Here is a 25,055-nt window from a genome sequence, read left to right on the forward strand (position 1 = left end):
GACCGTTGCGCCACTCAGGCGCTGTACAACATGACCGGTCGGGAGTGGGCTACAGTACTACAGTAAGAGCAAAATAAAATAACAAAAACCTTAGTGTAACAGTTTTAGTAAGTAATACTGAAGTCGTGCACAATTATCATATCATTATATTGCTGCTGGTGAGTCTCTGATCCACCTCTACGCAGACGACACCATTCTGTATACTTCCGGCCCTTCTTTGGACACTGTTAACAACCCTCCAGGCAAGCTTCAATGCCATACAACTCTCCTTCCGTAGCCTCCAATTGCTCTTAAATACAAGTAAAACTAAATGCATGCTCTTCAACCGATCGCTACCTGCACCTACCCGCCTGTCCAACATCACTACTCTGGACGGCTCTGACTTAGAATACGTGGACAACTACAAATACTTAGGTGTCTGGTTAGACTGTAAACTCTCCTTCCAGACCCATATCAAACATCTCCAATCCAGAGTTAAATCTAGAATTGGCTTCCTATTTCGCAACAAAGCATCCTTCACTCATGCTGCCAAACATACCCTTGTAAAATTGACCATCCTACCAATCCTCGACTTTGGCGATGTCATTTACAAAATAGCCTCCAATAACCTACTCAACAAATTGGATGCAGTCTATCACAGTGCAATCCGTTTTGTCACCAAAGCCCCATATACTACCCACCATTGCGACCTGTACGCTCTCGTTGGCTGACCCTCGCTTCATACTCGTCGCCAAACCCACTGGCTCCATGTCATCTACAAGACCCTGCTAGGTAAAGTCCCCCCTTATCTCAGCTCGCTGGTCACCATAGCATCTCCCACCTGTAGCACACGCTCCAGCAGGTATATCTCTCTAGTCACCCCCAAAACCAATTCTTTCTTTGGCCGCCTCTCCTTCCAGTTCTCTGCTGCCAATGACTGGAACGAACTACAAAAATCTCTTAAATTGGAAACACTTATCTCCCTCACTAGCTTTAAGCACCAACTGTCAGAGCATCTTACAGATTACTGCACCTGTACATAGCCCACCTATAATTTAGCCCAAACAACTACCTCTTTCCCAACTGTATTTAATTTATTTATTTATTTTGCTCCTTTGCACCCCATTATTTTTATTTCTACTTTGCACATTCTTCCATTGCAAAACTACCATTCCAGTGTTTTACTTGCTATATTGTATTTACTTTGCCACCATGGCCTTTTTTGCCTTTACCTCCCTTCTCACCTAATTTGCTCACATTGTATATAGACTTGTTTTTTTTTTTTTACTGTATTATTGACTGTATGTTTGTTTTACTCCATGTGTATGTGTCGAACTGCTTTGCTTTATCTTGGCCAGGTCGCAATTGTAAATGAGAACTTGTTCTCAACTTGCTTACCTGGTTAAATAAAGGTGAAATAAAATAAATAAATAAATAAGTTTCTATTTAGGTTTATGTCCCCCATTCATTTTCAGTTAGAGATACAGTAGGACCCAAAAGCATAATCAGTGCTTTAAGTCCCCCTTGCGCTGGTCTGGAGCAATGAAGTGGTGACACGGTACCGTACCAAACCACAAATTACCTCTAAGTACCGCAGCATAATCACAAAACATTTAGTGGAGCAACCACTGTATGGGATAATATAATTTATATTAATCTGTCTCGAAGGATCACAATTTATGAATATGAATCCGGCTCAAAGGACCATATCTTTATGAATTGTTGGTAAATATTGGTACAGTATGCGTGTGTTTCCCCTATACCTGGGTCTCCTATGTCGTGAGGGACTACGTTCTTAACCTTCACAGGAGAATTTCTGCCACTCATCAGATGGAGTCTTTCAGTCGGGTCACACGAAACAACACTGCCAGCTGAAAAAGAATACATAAATAGTGAACAGGCACATATGCTCCAGGACAGGAGCGAGCTACCACACACACACAATAACATTCAGACCCTGCTTTACTCACCAATGTCATATTGCAGGCTGAGGGCTAGTTTGGGCCATAGCATGATAAGTGCAAAGGAAGCGTAGAAGTGCACGTCGTACGTGTTATACATCCTGTACTCCTGACCTATGAGAAGAAAAGAGAACATTCAAAATGATTGAACTCACACACACACGTCAGAGAGGAGTAAAGACAAGTGTACTTCACAATGAGTCTTCTAACAGATAAGGGTTTCCTCCCAGTCGGGGAATTGAACCCTGGTCTCCTAGCCCCAGTGTCATAGGCAGGGGATACTGACCACTATACTAACGAGGACAGTGTCATTTTGGAGTCGACCTATTTATAAAGACCCCCCTCCAGCCACCTCGTTGATTACAAAATTTGCCTAACAAAAAAAAAGTCAAATTTAATAAGCGGTGCAGTCATCTACATTACATGGCATAAGTGTGTGTGTGTGTTTGTTGGGCTGTTCTCTATAGTCTACCACAGTATGAGTCATAATACCCATAAAACCTAGCAGTCAAACACAGAAATGGTTCCAATAATTTTCTCACCATTCATTTTATCCATTGTGGATTTTAAAAACACTTCAAATAAGAGCTGTGTTTCATGTGGGCTTCCCCTGGTGTGACGTTTTGATAACCGTATAAAATGTCTCTCAGACAAGGTGACAATTCAATATATCCGACTGCATTTATCCCCCAAAATGAAATGCTAATGAGCAATAATACAGATCTATAAATGCCTGTCTCTTAAGCTCTTACGTCACTCACCAGGGCCATGATTATCTGGATGAGACTGCTTAAAAATTGAGGCAAAAGGTAAGAATCTCTGGATGAACTATATTGACTAATAAATTGGCTGAAGTTATTTAAATGAACAATTCAGTGAACGGTCTTGGGAATGTTTAATTGAAAATGCCTGTTATCTAGCAACATTAGCCTGGATAGAGGACTACATTAGCAGTTTGTCTAGCCATTTAAATACTTGAGAAAATCCTAAAAACTAGTTTACCTTTAATAAACCAACAGTCTAGCTTGCTAGGAAACTAGCTAGCTAACTTATATGGTGAAGCCAGGGCCAGGCATTCTTGATAGTTTGTTTGCGTCTGTGGGTGAGGTGTGGGTAGCCTACTTCAAGTACTAAACTTGTAGCTACCCTAGCTAACTGTATTATTTTAGTCTGACTTTTTGAGAGGTCTCAGATGGACTGATTAGCATCCTCGAGTCAACACTGTACTTTATATACTGATACTATACTGCATAAACACATGCTGCACTCAAGTTGAAGTTGTTGACTGATTCCATGGCGGCGGCTAATGAGAGAGTAGCTGCGAACTAAGACTGCAGCCAAGGCAGCACTGGTCCACACCTGCCCATCGGGGTGAGTATTATTGGTTGGTACTGGATGTGCCTTTAGGTTCCTCTCAGTGTGTAGTCTGTACCACACAGGCCAGTGCAATAGTCTTTCATATGTGTAGTAGTGTGTTGCATCATATTGCTGAGTTTATCATTTGTGTCAACTTTGAATTCAATCTAAGCCACAGATTATTATTTCCTCCATTTTGTACTTGTCGTTTATAGATGCAGACTGGAGACTCAGACATTCAAGCAGCACTTTGAGAGCAAGCATCCCAAGCCTCCACTGGTCCCAGTACTGGTTGATGTGCAGGTCTAAGTGACCCCACCTTCAAAGTCAGATGTTTACATGTTAAAAAGGTATATGTATGCATTGTTATCCATTTTGACTTCTTCATAACAATGTAATCACTGGAGTTCAGGTGTTGATGGGTGACTCGGTGCATTCTTGTCAAATAAATAGGTTTACTCATTCATGATAAATATATTCTGCAATGAATTCATCTGGTCTTTGAATCTGCAACAGAACATGTCAACGAGTTAGTTCTGAATTGCTTTAATACAGCAGTGCAGTCGGACATTATTGAAGTAGATTTCACCTTGTTCATATATACTGAACAAAAGTATAAAACGCAATATGTAGTGTTGGTCCCATGTTTCATGAGCTGAAATAAAAAAGATCCCAGAAATGTTCCATATGCACAAAAAGTTTAAATTTTTTTTTTTTTTTTAAATAAATCAATTTAGGTATCTATGACCCAACCAATGCACATATGTATGCCCAGTCATGTGAAATCCATAGTTTAGTGTCAAATGTATTTATTTCAATTGACCGATTTCCTTATATGAACTGTAACCCAGTAAAATATTTTAAATTGTTGCATGTTGCATTTATAGTTTTGTTCAGTGTAGTTGGCAGAAATAATGGGTTAAATAGACTACCAGTTGATGGAGAAGATGACCTGCTAAAGTAAGTATATGTTGGTAATACCATCTCGCTAGCTATATGATTTCTTTGCAAAATACTAGCCTAGTATTCATGGCACATTATAAATATCTGATTGCTACTAGGATAGTATTCTGTACATGACAAGACCAAATGCATAAATACAACAAATATTAGTTACATTTTGGAACAGTAAATATCATTTTTTTCAATATATATTTAGTTTTGGATCAAGGTAGTGTCATGACGTTGGCCTGGGGGTAGGTTTATGACAGTCATAAATACCTCTCCCCCCTTTTTCCCCTCTCTACCCTACTGATGTGACATTTGAAAATCCCTTGGTTAACATAGAGATTCTGGGAACATCATAAGGTGGGGGGCAAATGAACCATATTCTGGTAATCCGACCAGTTGAACATATGCGGTGGTACTTAATGAATATGTCAGTTTGGTTGTCATCTGAGACATTCTCATCAATGATAGGATGACAAACTCTACAGTGGAAAGTCTGCACATTGTAGTTATCGGATTCACATAGAATTGTTGTTCAATTTAAATGTTTGAATATAAAGTTATTGGTGAAAAGATTAAATGTAATTTTAGCTTCCAAATGAGATGTGTTTTCATAAGGTTAGGGCTCTGCTCAATCAGTGACCCTCCCCTGTGAAGAGACATGGGCTGTAAACTATGAAAACACACCCTTCTCCCTCCACTATTTAAAGCCTTGACGAAAATGTAACCTCCTGTTCCGAGGATGTGAGGACGACGGTCCATACGTTAAAAGGACTAACATGTCAACTATTCCGGGTACATTAGGATGACCGATGTCAGAATGGTTCAGATGTCAACTACAGAACGAAGCCAACATCAGTGAGCTTTGGTTGCGAATGGTATGAACTTTGAACTCTTATTCACTACAGAAGTGATACCTCCTAGCCGTTGAGTTAGCAACAGCAGCTGCAAACGTGGGCTAGGAAAGAACAGACAGAGTATGCCGTCTACCACACAATGTTACTACAACGTATCCAATTTACAAGCAGAGACATTCTTCAAAGGACAAAGGACTGTTGGGCAACACGGCCTTCCATCTACCACCAACCTACCGAAGCGCAGCTCTGAGTAAATATTTATTGCATTTTCCTTTTCCAAATGGGTGGTAATTTAGAATGCATAAGATTCTGTATTTACGATAGACACATTGCTTCTCCCTTCGTTCTTCAGTCTTCCGGCTCTTTCACTCAAAGCCAGCCCCCTTTTCTTTTGTGTAACCAGCTGTCATATCTGTTCCGTCCACTAGGGAAGTTTTCCTTTATGATATAATTTGTAATCAAGGTATGATTAATTCTGTGTATATGTAATTAGTTAGGTATTTAGTAAATAAATAATTAAACCTAATTTTGTATTTCTGATTCAACTTGTTAGCCAGGGTTCGTGAAGATAACCAAGAATTTACAACTTTCAGATGACTGAAATAAGGTGACGATTGCTATTGATGTAAAATATTACTAGGTCATTAAGAGTTTATTCGGAAGATAACAGCTCTATAAATATTATTTCGTGGTGCCACGACTTTCTAGTTAATTGCATTTACATGATTAGGTCAATCAGGTAATATTAATTACATAAAATCCTTTCTATAGAATAACATGTCATATCACTTAATCCGGCATAGCCCAAGGCACAACAGTAGCTAGCTAGCTGATGGCAGAAGTGTCAACTAGAGATGTGCAGGGATTTGTAGTCTTTCACACTCTGTCTACTTTTATGTTAATTAGGATTTTTAGAATCAGAGTAAATAGAGATAAATATTTTGATAAGTCTCCTTGTCCAAGAGAGATCTACACTGTTATAAAAATGTCACGCCAGGGTAAGCCTACAGGAAACACAGCCCCTATTTCAAAAAATCCACAATTGATAAAATGAATGGTGAAAAAAACAGATTGGAACCATTTCCATGTTTGACCGTTAGGTTTTATGACACGTCCACTGTGAGGCTCAATGATTCTCACAAACATGTAGGGGGATGCAGAGTGCCAACTGCTTGAACTTCAGTTGTCTAAAAAAACACTTTTGCTCAAACACCTTAAGTGTGTGTGTACACAATACTGTATTTATTCCTTTGTATATAATTTCTCAACAGGAAAAGTTAACAAAATAGCTGGAGGGGGACTTTAAAATTTGGCCCAAAACCCACAACTTCACCAGCAGTAACACACACACACACTATTACCGTCAGTTAAATTATTACCCCTTACCCTCTAAGTAGGCAAAGCGACCGTACTCCTTGATGATGGCAGGCTGGGCGGGTAGCCCCCCATCTTCACTCCGCAGCCCCCCACTGACATCGCTGTCCTCAGGCAGCTCCGTCCACACCGTCCCCCCGTCCACCACGAAGTATAGCTCGTTGAACAGAGCCGATTTGTACCAGGACGGGAGAGAGCTACCACACAGACAGATAGTTGACTAGCATTGCAGATGTTGCGACTTTTCACATGTAAAAACACACATTCATTGTTCAAGTTGAACATGTGAAGAAAGCTATGTGTTTGTTATTGAACATGTATTACAAGGTCTTCAGAAAATGTACAGTTCCTTCAGAAAGTATTCATACACCCTTGACTTATTCCACATTTTCTTGAGTTACAGCCTGAATTCAAATTCACCATATACACATGAACGAAGTGAAAATATTAAATATTTGATAATTTACTGCAAATGAAATACAAAAATATCTCATTTACATAAGTTGTCACACCCCTGAGTCAAAACATGGTAGAATCACCTTTGGCAGTGATTACAGCTGTGAGTCTTTCTGGGTAAGTCTCTAAGTGCTTTGCATACCTGGATTATACAATATTGCACATTATTATTTTTTTAATTCTTCAAGCTCTATCAAGTTGGTTCTTAATCATTGCTAGACAGCTATTTTCAAGCCGATTTAAGTCCAAACGCTAACTAGGCCACTCGAACATTCAATGTCGTCTTGGTAAGCTACTCCAATTTATGGTTGGCCTTGTGTTTGAGGTTATTGACCTGCTAAAAGGTGAATTTGTCTCCCAGTGAAAGCAGACAACCATGTTTTCCTCTAGGATTTTGCCTGTGCTTAGCTCTATTTGCCCCCCATAAACTCCATTGTCCTTGCCGATGACAAGCATAACATGATGCAGCCACCACAACGCTTGAAAATATGAAGAGCGGTACTAAGGGATGTGTTGGATTTGCCTCAAACATAATGCTTTGTGTTCAGGACAAAGTTAATTTCTTTGCTGTTTTAATTTAGTGCCTTAGTGCAAACTGAATGCATGTTTTGGAATATTTGTATTCTGTACAGGCTTCCTTCTATTCACTTGTCATTAAGGCTAGTATTGTGGAGTAACTACAATGTTTCTGGTCCATCCTCAGTTTTCTCCTATCACAGCCATTAAACTAACTGTTTTAAAGTCACCATTGGCCGGCCTCATGTTCAAATCCCTGAGTGGTTTCCTTCCTCTCCAGCAACTGAGTTTGGAAGGACCCCTGTAACTTTGAAGTCACTGGGTGTATTAATACACCATCCAAAGTGTAATTAATAACATCATCATGCTCAAAGAGATATTCAATGTCTGCTTCTTTTTTTGACCCATCTACCAATAGGTGCCCTTCTTTGCAAGGCACTGGAAATCCTCTGGTCTTTGTAGTTGAATCTGTTTGAAATTCGCTACTCAAAAACATTTCCTAAACATAATTACACTTTGACATTATGGGGTATTATATGTAGTCAGGTGACACAATCTCAATTTAATACATTTTAAATTCAGGCTTTAACAACAAAATGTGGAAACAGTCAAGAGGTGTGAATACTTTGAAGGTAGGTACCTGTCCTGCAGTATGGGTCTCTGCCACTCCTCGATACTCCTCTCCCACAGTCTGTAGTGGGTCAGCGCATGGTGGCTGAGAGAGGGAGCCGCGTCCGCCTTGGTACCAAAGAAACGCGTGTACCTCCTAGAACACATACACAAAAGACATTGACTGTGTGCAAAATGGTACCCTATTCTCTCTACAATAGTGCACTACTTTTAACCAGGACCCATGGGCAGCCATCAAATATATTACATTACTTATCCAGAGCAGACTTAAAATAACTGCATTCAAATAAGGAATGTGAGACAACATTCCATGATCACGCATTCAAAAATAGCTGTTACCAAGTAGCAGGCGAATACATTAGTCTACAAGGCCCATGATAACACAGTGATGACGCATTGTCATGATTAAGTGCACACAGAAGTAGTCTTCGTAGGGAGTAACAGTAAGCGGTAGTGAACATAAGATATGCATGTATCCTCATGATGTTATTTTATTCCTTAAAGACCCCAGGTTCAAGTGTACCTAGACTGACGTACACAAGACCCAGTATATACAGTTGAAGTCGGAGGTTTACATACACTTAGGTTGGAGTCATTAAAACTCGTTTTCAACCACTCCAAAAATTTCTTGTTAACAAACAATTGTTCTGGCAAGTCGGATAGGACATCTACTTTGGCATGACAAGTAACTTTTCCAACAATTGTTTACAGAGATTATTTCACTGTATCACAATTCCAGTGGGTCAGAAGTTTACATACATACACTAAGTTGACTGTGCCTTTAAACAGCTTGGAAAATTCCAGAAAATGATGTTATGGCTTTAGAAGCTTCTGATAAATGTCAATTAGAGTGTGTCAATTGGAGGTGTACCTGTGGATGTATTTCAAGGCCTACCTTCAAACTCAGTGCCTCTTTGCTTGACATCATGGGAAAATCAAAAGAAAAATCAGCCAAGACCTCCACAAGTCTGGTTCATCCTTGGGAGCAATTGCCAAACACCAGAAGGTACCATGTTCATCTGTACAAACAATAGTACGCAAGTATAAACACCATGGGACCACACAGCCGCCATACCGCTCAGGAAGGAGATGCTTTCTGTCTCCTAGAGATGAACGTACTTTGGTGCGAAAAGTGCTAATTAATCCCAGAATAACAGCACAAGGCCCTTGTGAAGATGCTGGAAGTATCTTTATCCACAGTAAAACGAGTCCTATATCGACATTACCTGAAAGGCCGCTCAGCAACGAAGAAGCCACTGCTCCAAAACCACCATAAAAAAAGCCAGACTACGGTTTGCAACTGCACATGGGGACAAAGATGGTACTTTTTGGAAAAATGTCCTCTGCTCTGATGAAACAAAAATAGAACTGTTGGTCCATAATGACAATCATTATGTTTGGAGGAAAAATGGGGAGGCTTGCAAGCCGAAGAATACCATCCCAAACGTGAGGCACGGGGGTGGCAGCTTCATGTTGTGGGGGTGCTTTGCTGCAGGAGGGACTGGTGCACTTCACAAAATAGATGGCAGCATGAGGAAGGAAAATTATGTGGATATATTAAAACAACATCTCAAGACATCAGTCAGGAAGTTAAAGAGTGGTCACAAATGAGTCTTCCAAATGGACAATGACCCCAAGAATACTTCCAAAGTTGTGGGAAAATGGCTTAAGGACAACAACGTCGAGGTATTAGAGTGGCCATCACAAAGTCCTGACCTCAATCTTACAGAATATTTGTGGACAGAATTGAAAAAGTGTGTGCGAGCAAGGAGGCCTACCCACCTGACTCAGTTACACCAGCTCTGTCAGGAGGAATGGGCCAAAATTCAGCCAACTTATTGTGGGAAACTTGTGGAAGGCTATCCGAAACGTTTGACCCAAGTTAAACAATTTAAAGGCAATGATACCAAATACTAATTGAGTGTATGTAAACTTCTGACCCACTGGGAATGTGATGAAAGAAATAAAAGCTGAAATAAATCATTCTCTCTACTATTATTCTGGCATTTCACATTCTTAAAATAAAGTAGTGATCCTAACTGAACTAAAACAGGGAATATTCACTAGGATTAAATGTCAGGAATAGTGAAAAACTGAGTTTAAATGTATTTGGCTAAGGTGTATGTAAAATTCTGACTTCAACTGTAATTATACCCCACAGCAAGAGCTGAAGAGCAGGTAGAACAACTTCCAGTGGACCTCTTCATCCATTAAATATCTTGGCGTAAATCTACTGAAAGACACACCCAGACTTTATGACATGAAATACGTTCCCATCAAAATATGACAACCTGGACAGGTGGAATTCATTTCCTTTGGCTCTTAGTAGTAGAATTGAAATATATCAAAATGTATATGCTGCCGAGGTTAACGTATTTGTTCCAATCACTGCCCATAGAAATCCCACCTAAACAGTTGGGGGGGGGGGCTTAACAAGCCTAAAATATTATTTTGTGCCAGCCCAATTGAGACCTTGGGTGTGTTGGTGCAATTCAAAATACGAATCCAAGTGGAAAGCCATCGATACTACTTTGACAGAGATGCCTATACAGTCAGTTTTGGGTAATAGAAATATACAATATACAAAATCAGTGGATACATTTCTTTTAAGATATGGTTTAGGATAGTAAAGGAACTTCATTTAGACAGTTGGTTCACATAAGACCCCTACAACTCAGGATAACAGATTTAAACAGTGGATGCAGAGAGGGATCACATCATTTAGGACAATTATAAGGAACGGGGATCTAGAGCTTCCATGACCTAAGTAAAAAAAAAAATATATATATATATATATATATATATGGCTTGGATAAACTAGATTTTTTACAGGAACCTGCAGGTTCAACACTTTTGCTTTTTTTTCCTTCCCCAATTTGGTGATATCCAATTATAATCCTGTCTCATCGCTACAACTCCGACAGGCTCGGGAGAGGGGACGGTTGAGTCATGCGCCCTCTTAACAACCGCTCGTTTAACCCGGAAACCAGCCGCACCAATGTGTTGGAGGAAACATTATTCACCTGACGGCCGAAGTCAGCTTGCAGGCGCTAGAGAGCGATGAGCCAAGTAAGGGCCCTTGTGGCCAAACCCTCCCCTAACCCGGACGACGCTGGGCCAAACCCTCCCCTAACCCGGACGATGCTGGGCCAAATGTGCGCAGCCCTATGGGACTCGCAGTCACAGCCGGTTGTGACACAGCCTGGCTGTAGTGACGCTGCAACACTGCGATCCAGTGCCTTAGTCCGCTGTGCCACTCGGGAGGCACCTTTACTTTTATTTATTTTAAAAAAGTAGTCGATTGACACTTGGGCATCTCAGAAATTGATCCAAGTATTCACTAACGCATAACTTGGAGTATAATTATTTATTTGTTTTATTTTTAAAAAATCTAATCTTTACCTGAGTATTCTATCCTCAAAGAAACACTCTACAAACTATATTAAACAGAAATGGGAGGAGGAACGTAACACTGAAATAAGTGGGCAGATCAGTCTCATATCTTTTGGTCTTGCCCCGCAATTGAAACTTACTATAATAATGGGTTTTGACATTAATTTATTTGTATTTGGATGAAATACCTGATAACTTGCATAATAGTAAGTTTCAATTGCGGGGCAAGACCAAAAGATATGAGACCTGTTGAAGGTCCTTACTGGCAACCAGTAAAAAGGTCATACTGGAAGCCCCCCGTGACACAATGGGTAGACATTGATAAAGAAATACAATATCTGGAGCATATGCCCTTTTCTTTAAGAACATATGATGAGAGAGGCCAGGAATACTTGGGAAAATGGGTTTCGTACTCAAAGATAACCTAATTCAAAGATGTTACTGTAACTAATCTGATGTAGTTACATGTCACTGAAAATGCTGTGCTCCAGTGAGTAGCAGTTACAAGGTTTACAGTAATGGACAGGCGTGTGTGTACACCTGAGGCAGTGTAACTGGAGCCTGTGATTGTGTGTTGCACATGTCATTCGGAGTTTGATCTATCCTCCTCACGACTCTCCTTGGTGGGGATCAAAAGGTGCCAGAAAGTCAGACTAATGTTTAATAAGGGACATATTCATAGAAGAGATATCTGTAGATCTTTAGAGTTTAAGTCGGGAGATGGTAACTCGTTAAACAACTTCGTTGATCCCAAAATTCCTATGAGTTTAATTGTTACATGATTAATTTAAAACCAAGTTACAATTAAACATAGTTGATAAAATAAACAAGAGTCATGTGATTAATGAGTCACGACATTCTCTAGGACAGGTATTTCAAACTGGGGTACGCCAAATAAAAATGTGATTCACATTTTTTTTAATTAAAATAATACTTCACATTTTCTGCTGCTAATTCCGTTTGCTCGAAAATGTATAAAATTGCTTTAAAAAAAATGAAGGCCCGCGTCCATAGAGACACATCAGCTCTACTGGTAGTACTGCTACTACCAGCAGTAATACACCTGCACCTGTCGACAAGTTGTTCTGCTTTAACGAGCACATATAATGCTAGCATCAGTAATTTTACATTTGTTGTTAGCCCAGCTAGCATGGACACTGACAGTTGTGAATCTGATGCAGCCGAAGAGCTACTACCTGCCCCCTTACCCCGGAGGAAAGCACCGAACAGACAGGGATGTTGGACCATCGAAGAGACGCAAATATGATAACTACATTGATTTGGGGTTCACTTATATTGGGAGTAGTGCCTTTCCTCAGCCACAGTGTGTTATATGTGCAAAAGTACCATCTCACAACTCTGAAACCTTCACTCTTGCGCAGACATTTCGAAAAAAAAACATGCCAATTTGAAAAATAAGCCGCGAGAGTTTTTTGAGCGAAAATTAAGACGACTTTCGAGTAGTAAGACATGTATAAAAGCAACAGATACCATTAATAAGAAGGGGCTAGGAAGAACTTATATGGTGAGCTACAGAGTGGCTAGGACAGGCAAGCCCCATACTATTGTGGAGGACTTCATTCTTCCTGCTACCGTGGATATGCTGGGGGAAAAGGCCAAAAAAACTATACAGACAATGACTCCATCAAACAACACTGTTTCATGACAGTGACATGGCAGGAGATGTTTTTAAACAATTACTTCTTTGCATACAAGCCAGCAAATTCTATGCGTTACAGCTGGATGAGTCAGACGTGGCGGGCCTGGCACAGCTCCTAGTATATGTCCATTACATTTATGGGGGGTATATTAAGGAAGACATCCTCTTTTGCAAACCACTGGAAACCAGGACAACACGAGGAAACGTTTTAAGTACTGGACAGCTTTGTGACATCAAATGGACTTTGGTGGTCAAGATGTGTTGGCGCAAAAGCCATGACAGGGAGACATAGTGGAGTGGTAACGCGCTTGCAAGCAGTTGCTCCCTACGCCACTTGGGTACACTGCAGCATCCAGCTTGAAAGACATTTGGGAGACTAACAAAGTTAACCATTTTCACTGTAAAGCAAGTCCCCTGAACTCTCGTGTATTTTCTGCATTGTGCAATATGGGCAGCGACCATGTAATGCTTTTACAACCTACAGAAGTGCGCTGGTTATCTAGAGGCAAAGTATTGACACGTTTTTAAAAAATTAAGAGACGAGCTTAAAGTTCCCTTTACTGACCATCATTTCCACTTGTCTGACCGCTTGCATGATGACGAGTCTCACAACTGGCCTATCTGGATGATGTTTTTTTCTCGCCTGAATGATCTCAATCTAGGATTACAGGGACTCTCCGCAACTATATTCAATGTGCGGGACAAAAAATGAGGCTAAGAAGTTGGATCTCTTCTCTGTCTGCATTAACAAGGACAACACACGTCTTTCCATCATTGTAGGATTTTTTTTGTGTGCAAATGAACTCAAGCTTACGGACAATGACAAAATGTGATATAGCGAAGCACCTGAGTGAGTTGGGTAAGCAATTATGCATGTAATTTCCTGAAATGGATAACAAACAACTGGATTCGTTATCCCTTTCATGCCCTGCCTACAATCCACTTCCTGATATCTGAACAAGAGAGCCTCGTCGAAATTGCAACAAGCAGTTCTGTGAAAATTGAATTTCAAAATCAGAAGCAACTGCCAGATTTCTGGATAGGGCTACGCTCAGAGTATCCTGCCTTGGAAAATCGTGCTGTTAAGACACTGATGCCCTTGGCAACCACGTACCTATGTGAGAGTGGATTCTCTGCCCTCACTAGCAAGAAAACTAAATACAGGCACTGGCTGTGTGGAAAATGATTAAGACAGACTCTCTCCAATACAACATTGCAGTTATGTGCATCCTTTCAAGCACACCCTTCTCATTAAGCTGTGGTGAGTTATTCACAATTTGCGATGAACAAATAAAGTTTTATATGTAAGATGGCTAAATAAAGAGCTAAATTATTGGTTATTATTATTTCTGCCCTGGTCCTATAAGAGCTGTCACTTCGCACGAGCCGGGTTGTGACAAAAGCTCACTCATTCTTATGTTTAAGAAATGTATCGTATAGTGTGTGTGTGTGTAGCAGGCTTACAATGATGGCAAAAAACAGCATTTGAGAGTCCACTGACCCTGATGCTAGAGGGGGTACGCAGCTGGAGGTTGAACAATTGAAGGGATACGGGACTATAAATGTTTGGGAACCACTGCTCAAGGATAAAGCATATTTTAGCATCAAGTATGCAGAGTGTACAGCAACTTTTCGTCACGTCAGACCTAACTGACAAGAGCCTCTCCCGTGTGGCGCAGTGGTTTAAGGCTGTGCCACTAGAGATTCTGAGTTCGAGTCCAGGCTGTAACAGCCGGCCACGACCGGGAGAGTCATGGGGCGGCGCACAATTTGCCCAGTGTCGTCCGGGTTAGGGGAGGGTCTGGCCGGCAGGGGTGTCCTTGTCCCATCGCACACTAGCGACTCCTGGGGCGGGCCGGGTGCAATATACACTGACACTGTCGCCAGGTGTACTGTGTTTCCTCAGTCACATTGGTGCGGCTGGCTTCTAGGTTAAGTGGGCATTGTGCTAAGAAACAGTGCGGCTTGGTTGGGTCGTGTTTCGGAGGATGCACGGCTCTCGACCTTCTCCCGAGCCCGTACGGGAGTTGCAGCGATGAGACAAGACTAACTTGTTAGCTATTTTTTTAACATTTTATTTAAAGACCTGACTAACTTGAGGTGTAGCATGCAGTGTACGTTGTTGAAAATTGAGCTGAGACACAGAGGAAAGTAGAACAGTTTGAGAGGAATGGGGGAAATAAATTGAGTCCATTAGTCCAATTTACAATAAGGCTTATCTCACAGACATATCATAAAAACAAGTTGTTCCTCCCCGTCGGTGAATTGAAACCCGGTCTCTGTCGGGACAGCTTTTAGTCATATTGCATAGAAAAAGAGAGAGCGGTAAATTCAAGATCAGAATGGCCTTTTAATATGAAGCTTATTGAGAAAGTTTTTTAAATGAAGTTGTTCCTCCCAGTCTGGAGATACTGACCACTATAATAAACAAGGACAGATTGTCAATTTGAATTCTACCTATTTTTTAAATGTTACCTGACGTGTTCCCTCTCCCTGGAGCCAAATGTGATGTTAGGCATGTCCCACGCCAAGCTAAACTCCAGATCGTTGTGGCCCTGAGCCGGCACTGGACAGCCCACTGCCAGGGCGGCTGCCACCTTCTCTCCCTTCTGGGTGGGAGGACTGGAACCTGGGGGGGGGACGAGGCAGAGGGGAAGGAGGAGGAGAGTGAATGTCAAGCGGTGTTAGGTTCTTCTTTTTCAGAGTAAATAACCCACGGACACTAGAGAAGCTTTAGCCATGTTTCATCCTTCCCAAAGGTTCTGTACAGCTGAAAATCAGACAGCTAAAGATTTCAGACGTCACAGTTTAAATACATCCTACTTAAACTGTAAGGAAGAGGAGTGTCTTATGGCTCCACAGGAAAGAAGGTAACCAGATAGCAACCCTGATTACTCCCTTAAGACTCACCCCTCACCTCCTGACCCACAGATATCCATCGGACTTCCCTATATCAACACGTCGCTCTCCTCCATTAAACACATTCCAAAGGTTTATGGCTTTTTATAAACTCTTTCTATTCAAGGCTTTGTCTCTTTGTCTTTATTTAATATCTCAATGTTCAAAGTTTAGCCAATCCCAACAGTGTCAATAAAAGACTTGACTATGACCTGGAAAAGGAATCATGTGGGTGCTGTCATTCAAACCCTACGACCCTTACAGAGGGTTGTCCAACAATTACTAATATATCCCTTCCTTTCCTGTACCCAAAGATGTTACATTATATGACAATCTACAAGAATATTTGAACTGCATACGTTTAGTAAAAAGTGCCTAATTTCTAGATTTCGCTGACTACAGATCGTTGGTTCAACGCTCGGTCGGTTCCAGCTAGCCGTTTTAACAACAGAGCTGGGGGGGATCCAATAAAAATATTTATGGGGGGGGGGGGGGGAATAATGTACAAAAAAATGTGATGTAATCAGTGATCGCCGGTTGATACCACTGACCAGTGGGGGAGTCCAGCCGTCCATCAGCGATGAGGTCACCCCACAGCACCCCACAGGTTCCCTTTGGACTGAACGCTGTCTGGTGACTGATCTCCCTGTCAGACTTCTCACACACACATTTCACACAGTTAACAAGGTGATAATGGTTATGCCATCTTCAAATGGCCCGTGTTTTTTTAATTGAAAGGAAAGTGTCAATAGAAATTAAAACAAATGATGAATCATAAACAGAAACATTACCAGTGCACAACTGTAAAAACATATTGTGAATTTATGACGTCTACCTGTTCTCGCGCTGCAATGCACAGAGTGTAGGGGTTCACTGTGGTGCAGTGATGAAGCAAAACTCCAGACACGGACTCCCCCGCCTTCTCCAGGTGGAATGGTTCGTTCCAGTGGCCCCCGCTCTTGTCGTCCTTGTGGCCTGACCCATTGACCATGGTGAGCATGATTGAGACGTCCAGCGGGTAGTCATTCTTGTTCTCTATGTCCCACACAAACACCGCCACTGGGAGACTGGAATCCTGGAGGACGACAGAGAGAGGAGAGTCAGACCAAGACACATAAAACTTAGGTTTTCAAATCAAATTGTATTAGTCACATGCGCCGAATACAACCTTACAGTGAAATGCTTACTTATGAGCCCCTAACCAACAAGGCAGTTTTAAAAAATACAGATAAGAATAAAAGCTCGGTTAGGGTTAAAAGGTAAGTTTATGACAAGGCCGGATGACACGCTGGTGTAAGCCTCATTCACCCTATTCCCTATATAGTGCACTACTTTTGGCCAGAGCCCTAGTCAAAAGTAGTGCACTACATTGGGAATAGGGTGCCATTTGGGGGGGACACGGTCTCTGCTTCAGCCACATTGGATGAAGTAGAAACGACATGACTGAAACCCAGTGCTAAGTCATGTCATTGGGGGACATTCCCAGCTACCTGGTAGTCGTGTGGGATGACGGGTGACACCTGTCTACAGGTGAGGGTGACGTTCTGCCCAGGGAGGGGGTAGACTGTCCAGGCCCGGGGGTACAAGGCGTGGTAGAAGGCGTACTCTCCGCAGTAGCCCCAGTTCCAGCCCTGCAGCGTGGGGGGGCGCTCCACTGACAAAACCTGCTGGTACACAGTCTGACCGCCCCGACGCAGGCACACCGTGAACTAGGAGACAGAGAGGAGGGATATGGGAAGACAAAAGGACTGGAAGAGATCTGAATATATAGTATAATGCATGTGCCACAAAGTGAACTTCATATTCACCATACTCCTACTAGACTAAATAGAGTGGACTTTAAACTAGGAGCGGTAGAGGTGGAGTCCAACAGATCCTGTCGACACAGTGGATTGGGAAGGAGGTCTGTTATTAACCAACAGTTAAGAACTGGAGCTAAGAGGCTTTAAGCCTATTTTAAAATATTATTTGTTAAAGGCATAACCCGTTTAGAAAACTCAGATAATTAGGAGTCCATGTGTACTGGACTTATAAACTGGACATTCTCACAGTTAACTTCTTACATAGCGTGTTACTAGGTGCTAGGCAGTCTTTCCCCAAGCATACCTGGTTAGCGATTACAGTTTTGTAGTGGTACATCCCAGGGTTGAGTTGCCACCTGCAGAACTCCCCCCGCCAGCCTCGCGTGATGGTACCTCCTCCAATACCGCCAAGAGGAGCACCTGCAAAGGAGGGTGTTTCAGTACAGCAAATGTGTTTTCAAATGTTTCAATACTCACGAGTTTTAGTGATATTCATTAATACAGCTATTGATACTAGTTCATTGGAACATTATGGTGTGCCCACCTACCATAGATCTGTCTCAGGGGAATGGCTCGGAACATATCAATGAAAGGAGCCTTCTTCTCTATTTGAGTCTTCTTATACCACCACTTGAGATACCTACACACACACACACACACACGTTAATAATAAGCGAACATTGTTTTGAGAATCCACATGAAAATGGGGACATTAACATGCACAAGCAGGTAGAGTAGGTGTAATCAGTAAACAAACTTATTTTTAAATACCTCATTCCAAAGAATCTTTCACAATCACTGAATAACATCCTGCGAGGGATGAGGACATTGCACGAATGGCATGTTCAAACACAAGTTCAACCCCTACATCAATGAACAGTGAACAGCTAGCTGTATTGTGTTGTTTTATGGGACTGTTCAGGAAAAGTCCTACAGTATGTAGCCATGTAGATGGTATGATTAAGAATGATTCTTATTGGTTAGGCCGAGATGAAGCAGGTCACTGTGCAGAGGAAGTGTCACTTCATTAACAAATACACAGCAACAGCAGACTGAGGAAAAATAACGTTTCTCCTTATCTCGATTTCACTCCCTCACTCACTCACTGTACTTCTCTCCCTCTCTCTGTCCATTTCCCTATTGATCTTTGTCCATATTCCTCCCTCTGTCTATTTCTCTCGTTCATGATCTGTTTTGAATACAGGCCCAGCTGCTTACAAGCATTCAGCACTCTGAACAAAGGCTGGGTCAAAACAGAACACGCCCCACACACGGACTTGTGGGGGATTGGCCGGATAAATGGAGGAATTGTCTGTCGTGGGCTCAGAGACTGGCAGGACAGAGTGGTGGGGGTCAGGTATTGTTGATGTTGGGAGAGGCCGGATGGAAGTGCTCATTTCAGAAGTGGGTTGCTCTTTTTGACTCATACATGGAGCAGGCCTTTGCTCACAAGTTGCTGAAATACCAGCCCTTTGTGTCACACCTGAACAGCCTTGGTAATCAGTGAAAACTTGTAATGCTGGAGCCTCTACCATGTATAGAGGCTGACAGCAGGTGGCCTTCAGTTTGCAGGCCTGCATAGGACAAAGGCAAAGCAGCTAGCAAGGTACTACTCTGTGTCACCCGTCATAGGCAGGCAGCCTTTCTGTATGGAGAATGTGCTTTCTGTATCCACATATCCATGACCTATGAAATGTTATGAATATTTGACGAAAATGTAATTTGTGGATTCAAATAAAGTATTTAAAATGTGTGTGTGTGTGGGGTGTCACACAGAGGCACAGTGTTGGTAATTGATTAGACTATCGACCTCAGGCCGTTAAAAACATTGGGCCTTAGGCCTAAACCTGCAATTAACGCTAAAGACGACAGGGTGCACATGCTAGATTAGAACACAGACTGCCACAAATCAAATACAGAATAGCCTATTAGCTCAACACGGTCTTAAAATCAGAGGTCAAAGAAAATAAGTTGCCACCATAACGGCCAGCTCAGAAATACTGACAACTTTACTGTAGACATTAGACAACGGCATTTGGCCTGCTGAATTTAGTCACAAAATGGATACAAATGGGCAGAGTTACAGGTCTGCTCGACTTCAAATAGGATCTGAATAGGACTCGTTGTAGGAAATTGATGGCCACAGCCACAGGTAAACAAAGAGACCCTCTTCAATGGATCCTTGTGAAAAATGTCAGTCAGTCCTGCTCGACAGACAGACAGACAGACCTCTGAATCAGGGCTGGAGACAAATCGAATTGAAGGCAGTCAACTCAGGAAGTGATTTTAATTTTAAATTATAAAATGTAAAAACTTGTGAAATAACTTCTACGCCTCAGTTTATTGAGAAGTCATTGAAAATAGACTGTGTTTTCTCAAATTTGGAATAGTTACTTCAGTTCACATCCTGAATACCTATCCTTCAACTCAAATTGACCCCAGCTCTGAATATAGGGCAGGTTTTTAGACTACCTGAGGGTAGCCTTCTTACCTGTGAACTGTTCAAAGAATATAGGCTAAACAGCCAATGATTAACTGACGTTGCCATGGTGACCGACTGTGGGGGGGAAACCACGTAAAATAGACTGGCAGCCCACACCTTTAAGGATAACGCCCTCATTTTACTGTTGTTAGGCCTATAGTCTAAGCCATCTTGTTTTGTTAAGACAGCTCAAGGAAGAGGCAAAGTCCATGAATGTGAGGTTGAGTAGAGTTAATTTATAATTTCTTCGCTGTTTGCCTAGCTCATTCACTTCAGGCACCAGAAGACTGTTTAATGTGGAAGAGAGCTCAACAGCATTCAAACATACACACCACACCAGTCAATGGCCAGCCTCCACCCAGTACCCTGACCTGAACCTTAGAGACTGCTGCACTATGTACATCGTCATTAAACACGGGTCACTTTAATAATGTTTACATACTGTTTTACCCACTTCATATGTACATACTCTATCCTAGTCAAGGCTCATCCTATATAACTACTGGTGTACAGACCTTTTCTATTCACACGCTGTCCACACACACTGGACACTGACATTTTTGGGATTTGTGTGTATTGCTAGGTACTGTAAACACAAGCATTTCACTGTACCTGCAGCAAAATCTGCAAATACACTACCGTTCAAAGGTTTGGGTCACATAGAAATGTCCTTGTTCTTGAAAGAAAAGTACATTTATATTTTTTTATCCATTAAAATGACATTAAATTGATCAGAAATACAGTGTAGACATTGTTAATGTTGTAAACAACTATTGTAGCTAGAAAGTGCTGATTTCCAATGGAATATCTACATAGGCATACAGAGGCCCATTATCAGCAACCATCACTCCTGTGTTGCAATGGTTGCTATTCCAAGTTGATCATTTTAAAAAGGCTAATTGATCATTAGAAAACCCTTTTGCAATTATGTTAGCACAGCTGAAAACGGTTGTTCTGGTTAAAGAAGCAATAAACAACTGACCTTCTTTAGACACGTTGAGTATCTGGAGCATCAGCATTTGGGGTTTCGATTAAGGCAAAAAAAAACACACAAAAAACAACAAAAAAAACAAAACAAAAATCGCCAGAAACAAAGACCTTTCTTCAGAAACTTGTCAGTCTATTCTTGTTCTGGGAAATTAAGTCTATTCCATGCAAGAAATTGCCAAGAAACTGAAGATCTCGTACAACACTGTGTACTACTCCCTTCACAGAACAGCGCAAACTGGCTTTAACCATAATTGAAGGAGTGGGAGGCCCCGGTGCACAGTTGAGCAAGAGGACAAGTACATTAGAGTGTCTAGTTTGAGAAAGACGCCTCACAAGTCCTCAACTGGCAGCTTCATTAGATGAGACTGGTGTTTTGCAGGTACTATCTAATGAAGCTGCCAGTTGAGTACTTGTGAGGCATCTGTTTCTCAAACTAGACACTAATGTACTTGTCCTCTTGCTCAGCTGTGCACCGGGCCTCCCACTCCTCTTTCAATTAGTTTGCGCTGTTCAGGAGGCTGAAGAAATTCGGCTTGTCACCGAAAGCACTCAAACTTCTACAGATGCACAATCGAGAGCATCCTGTCGGGCTGTATCACCGCCTGGTACGGCAACTGCTCGGCCCGCAACCGTAAGGCTCTCCAGAGGGTAGTGAGGTCTGCACAACGCATCACCGGGGGCAAACTACCTGCCCTCCAGGACACCTACACCACCCGATATCACAGGAAGGCCATAAAGATCAAGGACAACAACCACCCGAACCACTGCCTGTTCACCCCGCTATCATCCAGAAGGAGAGGTCAGTACAGGTGCATCAAAAAAGGGACCGAGAGACTGAAAAACAGCTTCTATCTCAAGGCCATCAGACTGTTAAACAGCCACCACTACATTGAGTGGCTGCTGCCAACATACTGACTCAGCTCACTTTAATAATGGAAACTGATGTAAAAAATGTATCACTAGCCACTTTAAACTATGCCACTTTATGTTTACATACCCTACATTACTCATCTCATATGTATATACTGTACTCGATACCATCTACTGCATCTTGCCTATGCCGTTCTGTACCATCACTCATTTATACATCTTTATGTACATATTCTTTATCCCTTTACACTTGTGTAGAAGGTAGTAGTTGTGGAATTGTTAGGTTAGATTACTCATTGGTTATTACTGCATTGTCAGAACTTGAAGCACAAGCATTTTGCTACACTCGCATTAACATCTGCAAACCATGTGTATGTGGTAAATAAAATTTGATTTGACATCATGGGAAAAAAATCAAGAAATCAGCCATGACCTCCACAAGTCTGGTTCATCCTTGGGAGCAATTTCCAAATGCCTGAAAGTACCACGTTCATCTGTACAAACAATAGTACGCAAGTATAAATACCATGGGACCACGCAGCCGTCATACCGTTCAGGAAGGAGATGCTTTCTGTCTCCTAGAGATGAACGTACTTTGGTGAAAAAAGTGCAAATCCACCCACGAACTACAGCAAAGGACACTGTGAAGATGCTGGATGAAACAGGTACAAAAGTATCTATATCCATAGAAAAATTTGTCCTATAGACAGGCCGCACAGCAAGGAAGAAGCCACTGCACCAAAACCACCATAAAAAAGCTAGATCACGGTTTGCAACTACACATGGGACAAATATCATACTTTTTGGAGAAATGCTCTGCTCTGATGAAACAAAAATAGAACTGTTTGGCCATAATGACCATCGTTATGTTTGGAGGAAAAAGGGGGATGCTTGCAAGCCTGACTCAGTTACACCAGCTCTGTCAAGAGGAATGTGCCAAAATTCTCCCAACTTATTGTGGGAAGCTCGTGTAAGGCTACTCAGAACATTTGACCCAAGTTAAACAATTTAAAGGCAACGCTACCAAATACTAATTGAGTGTATGTAAACTTCTGACCCACTGGGATTGTGATGAAATAAATAAGAATAAATTATTCTCTCTACTATTATTCTGACATTTCACATTCTTAAAATAAAGTGGTGATCCTAACTGACCTAAAATAGGGAATGTTTCACAATGATTAAATGTCAGGAATTTTAAAAAACTGAGTTTAAATGTATTTGGCTAAGGTGTATATAAACTTCCAACTTCAACTGTAGTGCTGTTGGCATATTATTTAAAGCATTATTGTATTACTTTGTTATTTAAAGCTAACAGATGTTAATTTTCCAGTTGATCTAGTTGCAGTCGGTCTGCAGTAGTTGCCATGTTAATACACCCACCAGCCAGGTCAAACCAAACAGTGACATCACCTCCGTACCACTGAGGATATCTTTTCACATGTGATTAATCTAAAACACACTGTGTGTGTGTGTGTGTGTGTTCTCCGCATGATTCCCAACTCCAATAGCACAGCTGAAAACAACCCAGGTCCAACAGGCTGTTTTTATCTTCTGCTGGTAATCCTTACTTTCATTGTTTTGTTACCAGAAGCACTGCAGGCCTACAGTAGATCAATATCAGCTTTGTATCAAGCAAGCCACCCACACCTGATTAACCTACTCTCAGGAATGCAGGATTCTGGGCTGGCAGCAGTACAAGGTCTAAGCTGGCATGTCCTGAATGTAATATTATGAGTCTCAAATGGTTTCAGAGGGGGAGCAACAACAACCACCAATCAGTCCACAGATGTTAGAAAACCATGCAGGATAGAATTAGGCCTTGGTGTCAAACACAGACTGAGGCAAGTCATTTCCACAACAAAGCTAGCTTGTGTTTCTATGTCAAGTAAGTGAAGGATTGAGGTGTGAGAGACCCGTGTGGAGAAGAAGCTGGGTTGTGTGTTTCTTTACCCACTACCAGTCACAGCACCTGCATATGTACATGTCTCACACACACCTGCCCTTTTGGACAAGCAAAGAAACATGAGACTACACCTGGCACCCTGGCAGGTAGGCTGCTCTGCTGCACCATAGGGACCCATGCCAGAGAAAAGTGATAGGCTACATACCCTTGCACTGAAAAATGCCTCTCCTTGCCACTATGTAGAATAAAGATGCATTGTGCTCAACCATAGAACACAAATATCTCTCCTTTAAGTATAAATACTATGAATAACACAGTTTGGCTATAGTAACTGGCTGGCTTGACACGATGAGAGGTGGTGTTCAGGGGGCTCACCTGACTCCAAGGCCAATGTGTTCAACGATGTTGGAGAGGGACACATCTTTGGCTTGAAACGGCTTCCTTTTCTCCTTGAACTCATGCGCCAAGCAGATCCGCCAGCCGTCCTTCGGTACCCCATAGCCGAGTTCTAAAGACACATACCGACTCATGAGCTCGGCTGTTGAGCTGTTGTCACCCGACTCCATGTTCAGCCGGTAGTCGGATAGAAAGGAAAGGGAGCTCTTCTTGCGAACGGGAACCTGCCCGGTGTCTATTCCGCTGAGTCGGAACAACCCCTGTTAAACCTGTTGGAAACAAGATAATTGTCTGGGTTGTGCAAGAAGAATCCATTTGTCAAGTGCCCTAGAGCCATTTGAGTGGCAGTAAAACAAATACATTTCTCAACTGAACTTATTTTTATTCACGTGTGAGGATTCCTAAATGAACAACTTTAGATACCTGGGCAACAGGTCCATCAGGTGAGGACAGGTATGTAGTTCTCAGATAATTATTCCTCCATCTTCATCAAGTGGGAAGACAACTTGCCATAATAATATTAAATAATAAGAGATTAAATTTACCACAAACTATGATCTGTTGAATAATGTATATGCCTT

At 41.7% G+C, this 25,055-nt stretch overlaps 1 protein-coding gene across 4 annotated transcripts in view; it reads right to left on the reverse strand.

Moving 5' to 3' along the window:
- gba2 (glucosidase, beta (bile acid) 2) overlaps positions 1–25,055 on the reverse strand; it is a 34,544-nt gene that overhangs the window by 8,631 nt on the left and 858 nt on the right. For 2 of the 4 annotated variants that reach the window (XM_029674305.2, XM_029674301.2), the window contains exons 2-12: positions 24,454–24,743; positions 18,379–18,470; positions 18,135–18,250; positions 17,519–17,737; positions 16,864–17,103; positions 16,580–16,682; positions 15,606–15,759; positions 8,088–8,213; positions 6,488–6,672; positions 1,950–2,054; positions 1,743–1,850 (exon numbers count right to left, since the gene is read on the reverse strand). In XM_029674305.2, the coding sequence (XP_029530165.1) occupies positions 1,743–1,850; positions 1,950–2,054; positions 6,488–6,672; positions 8,088–8,213; positions 15,606–15,759; positions 16,580–16,682; positions 16,864–17,103; positions 17,519–17,737; positions 18,135–18,250; positions 18,379–18,470; positions 24,454–24,644 (1,639 nt within the window). In that variant the 5' untranslated portion in view covers positions 24,645–24,743. Of the gene's footprint in view, positions 1–1,742; positions 1,851–1,949; positions 2,055–6,487; positions 6,673–8,087; positions 8,214–15,605; positions 15,760–16,579; positions 16,683–16,863; positions 17,104–17,518; positions 17,738–18,134; positions 18,251–18,378; positions 18,471–24,453; positions 24,744–24,897; positions 24,980–25,055 lie in introns of all 4 variants that reach the window. The other 2 variants (XM_029674304.2, XM_029674302.2) reach the window with 2 other exon arrangements.

The sequence above is a fragment of the Oncorhynchus nerka genome, linkage group LG12 (assembly GCF_034236695.1).
Source record: "Oncorhynchus nerka isolate Pitt River linkage group LG12, Oner_Uvic_2.0, whole genome shotgun sequence".
NCBI classification, from domain to species: domain Eukaryota; kingdom Metazoa; phylum Chordata; class Actinopteri; order Salmoniformes; family Salmonidae; genus Oncorhynchus; species Oncorhynchus nerka.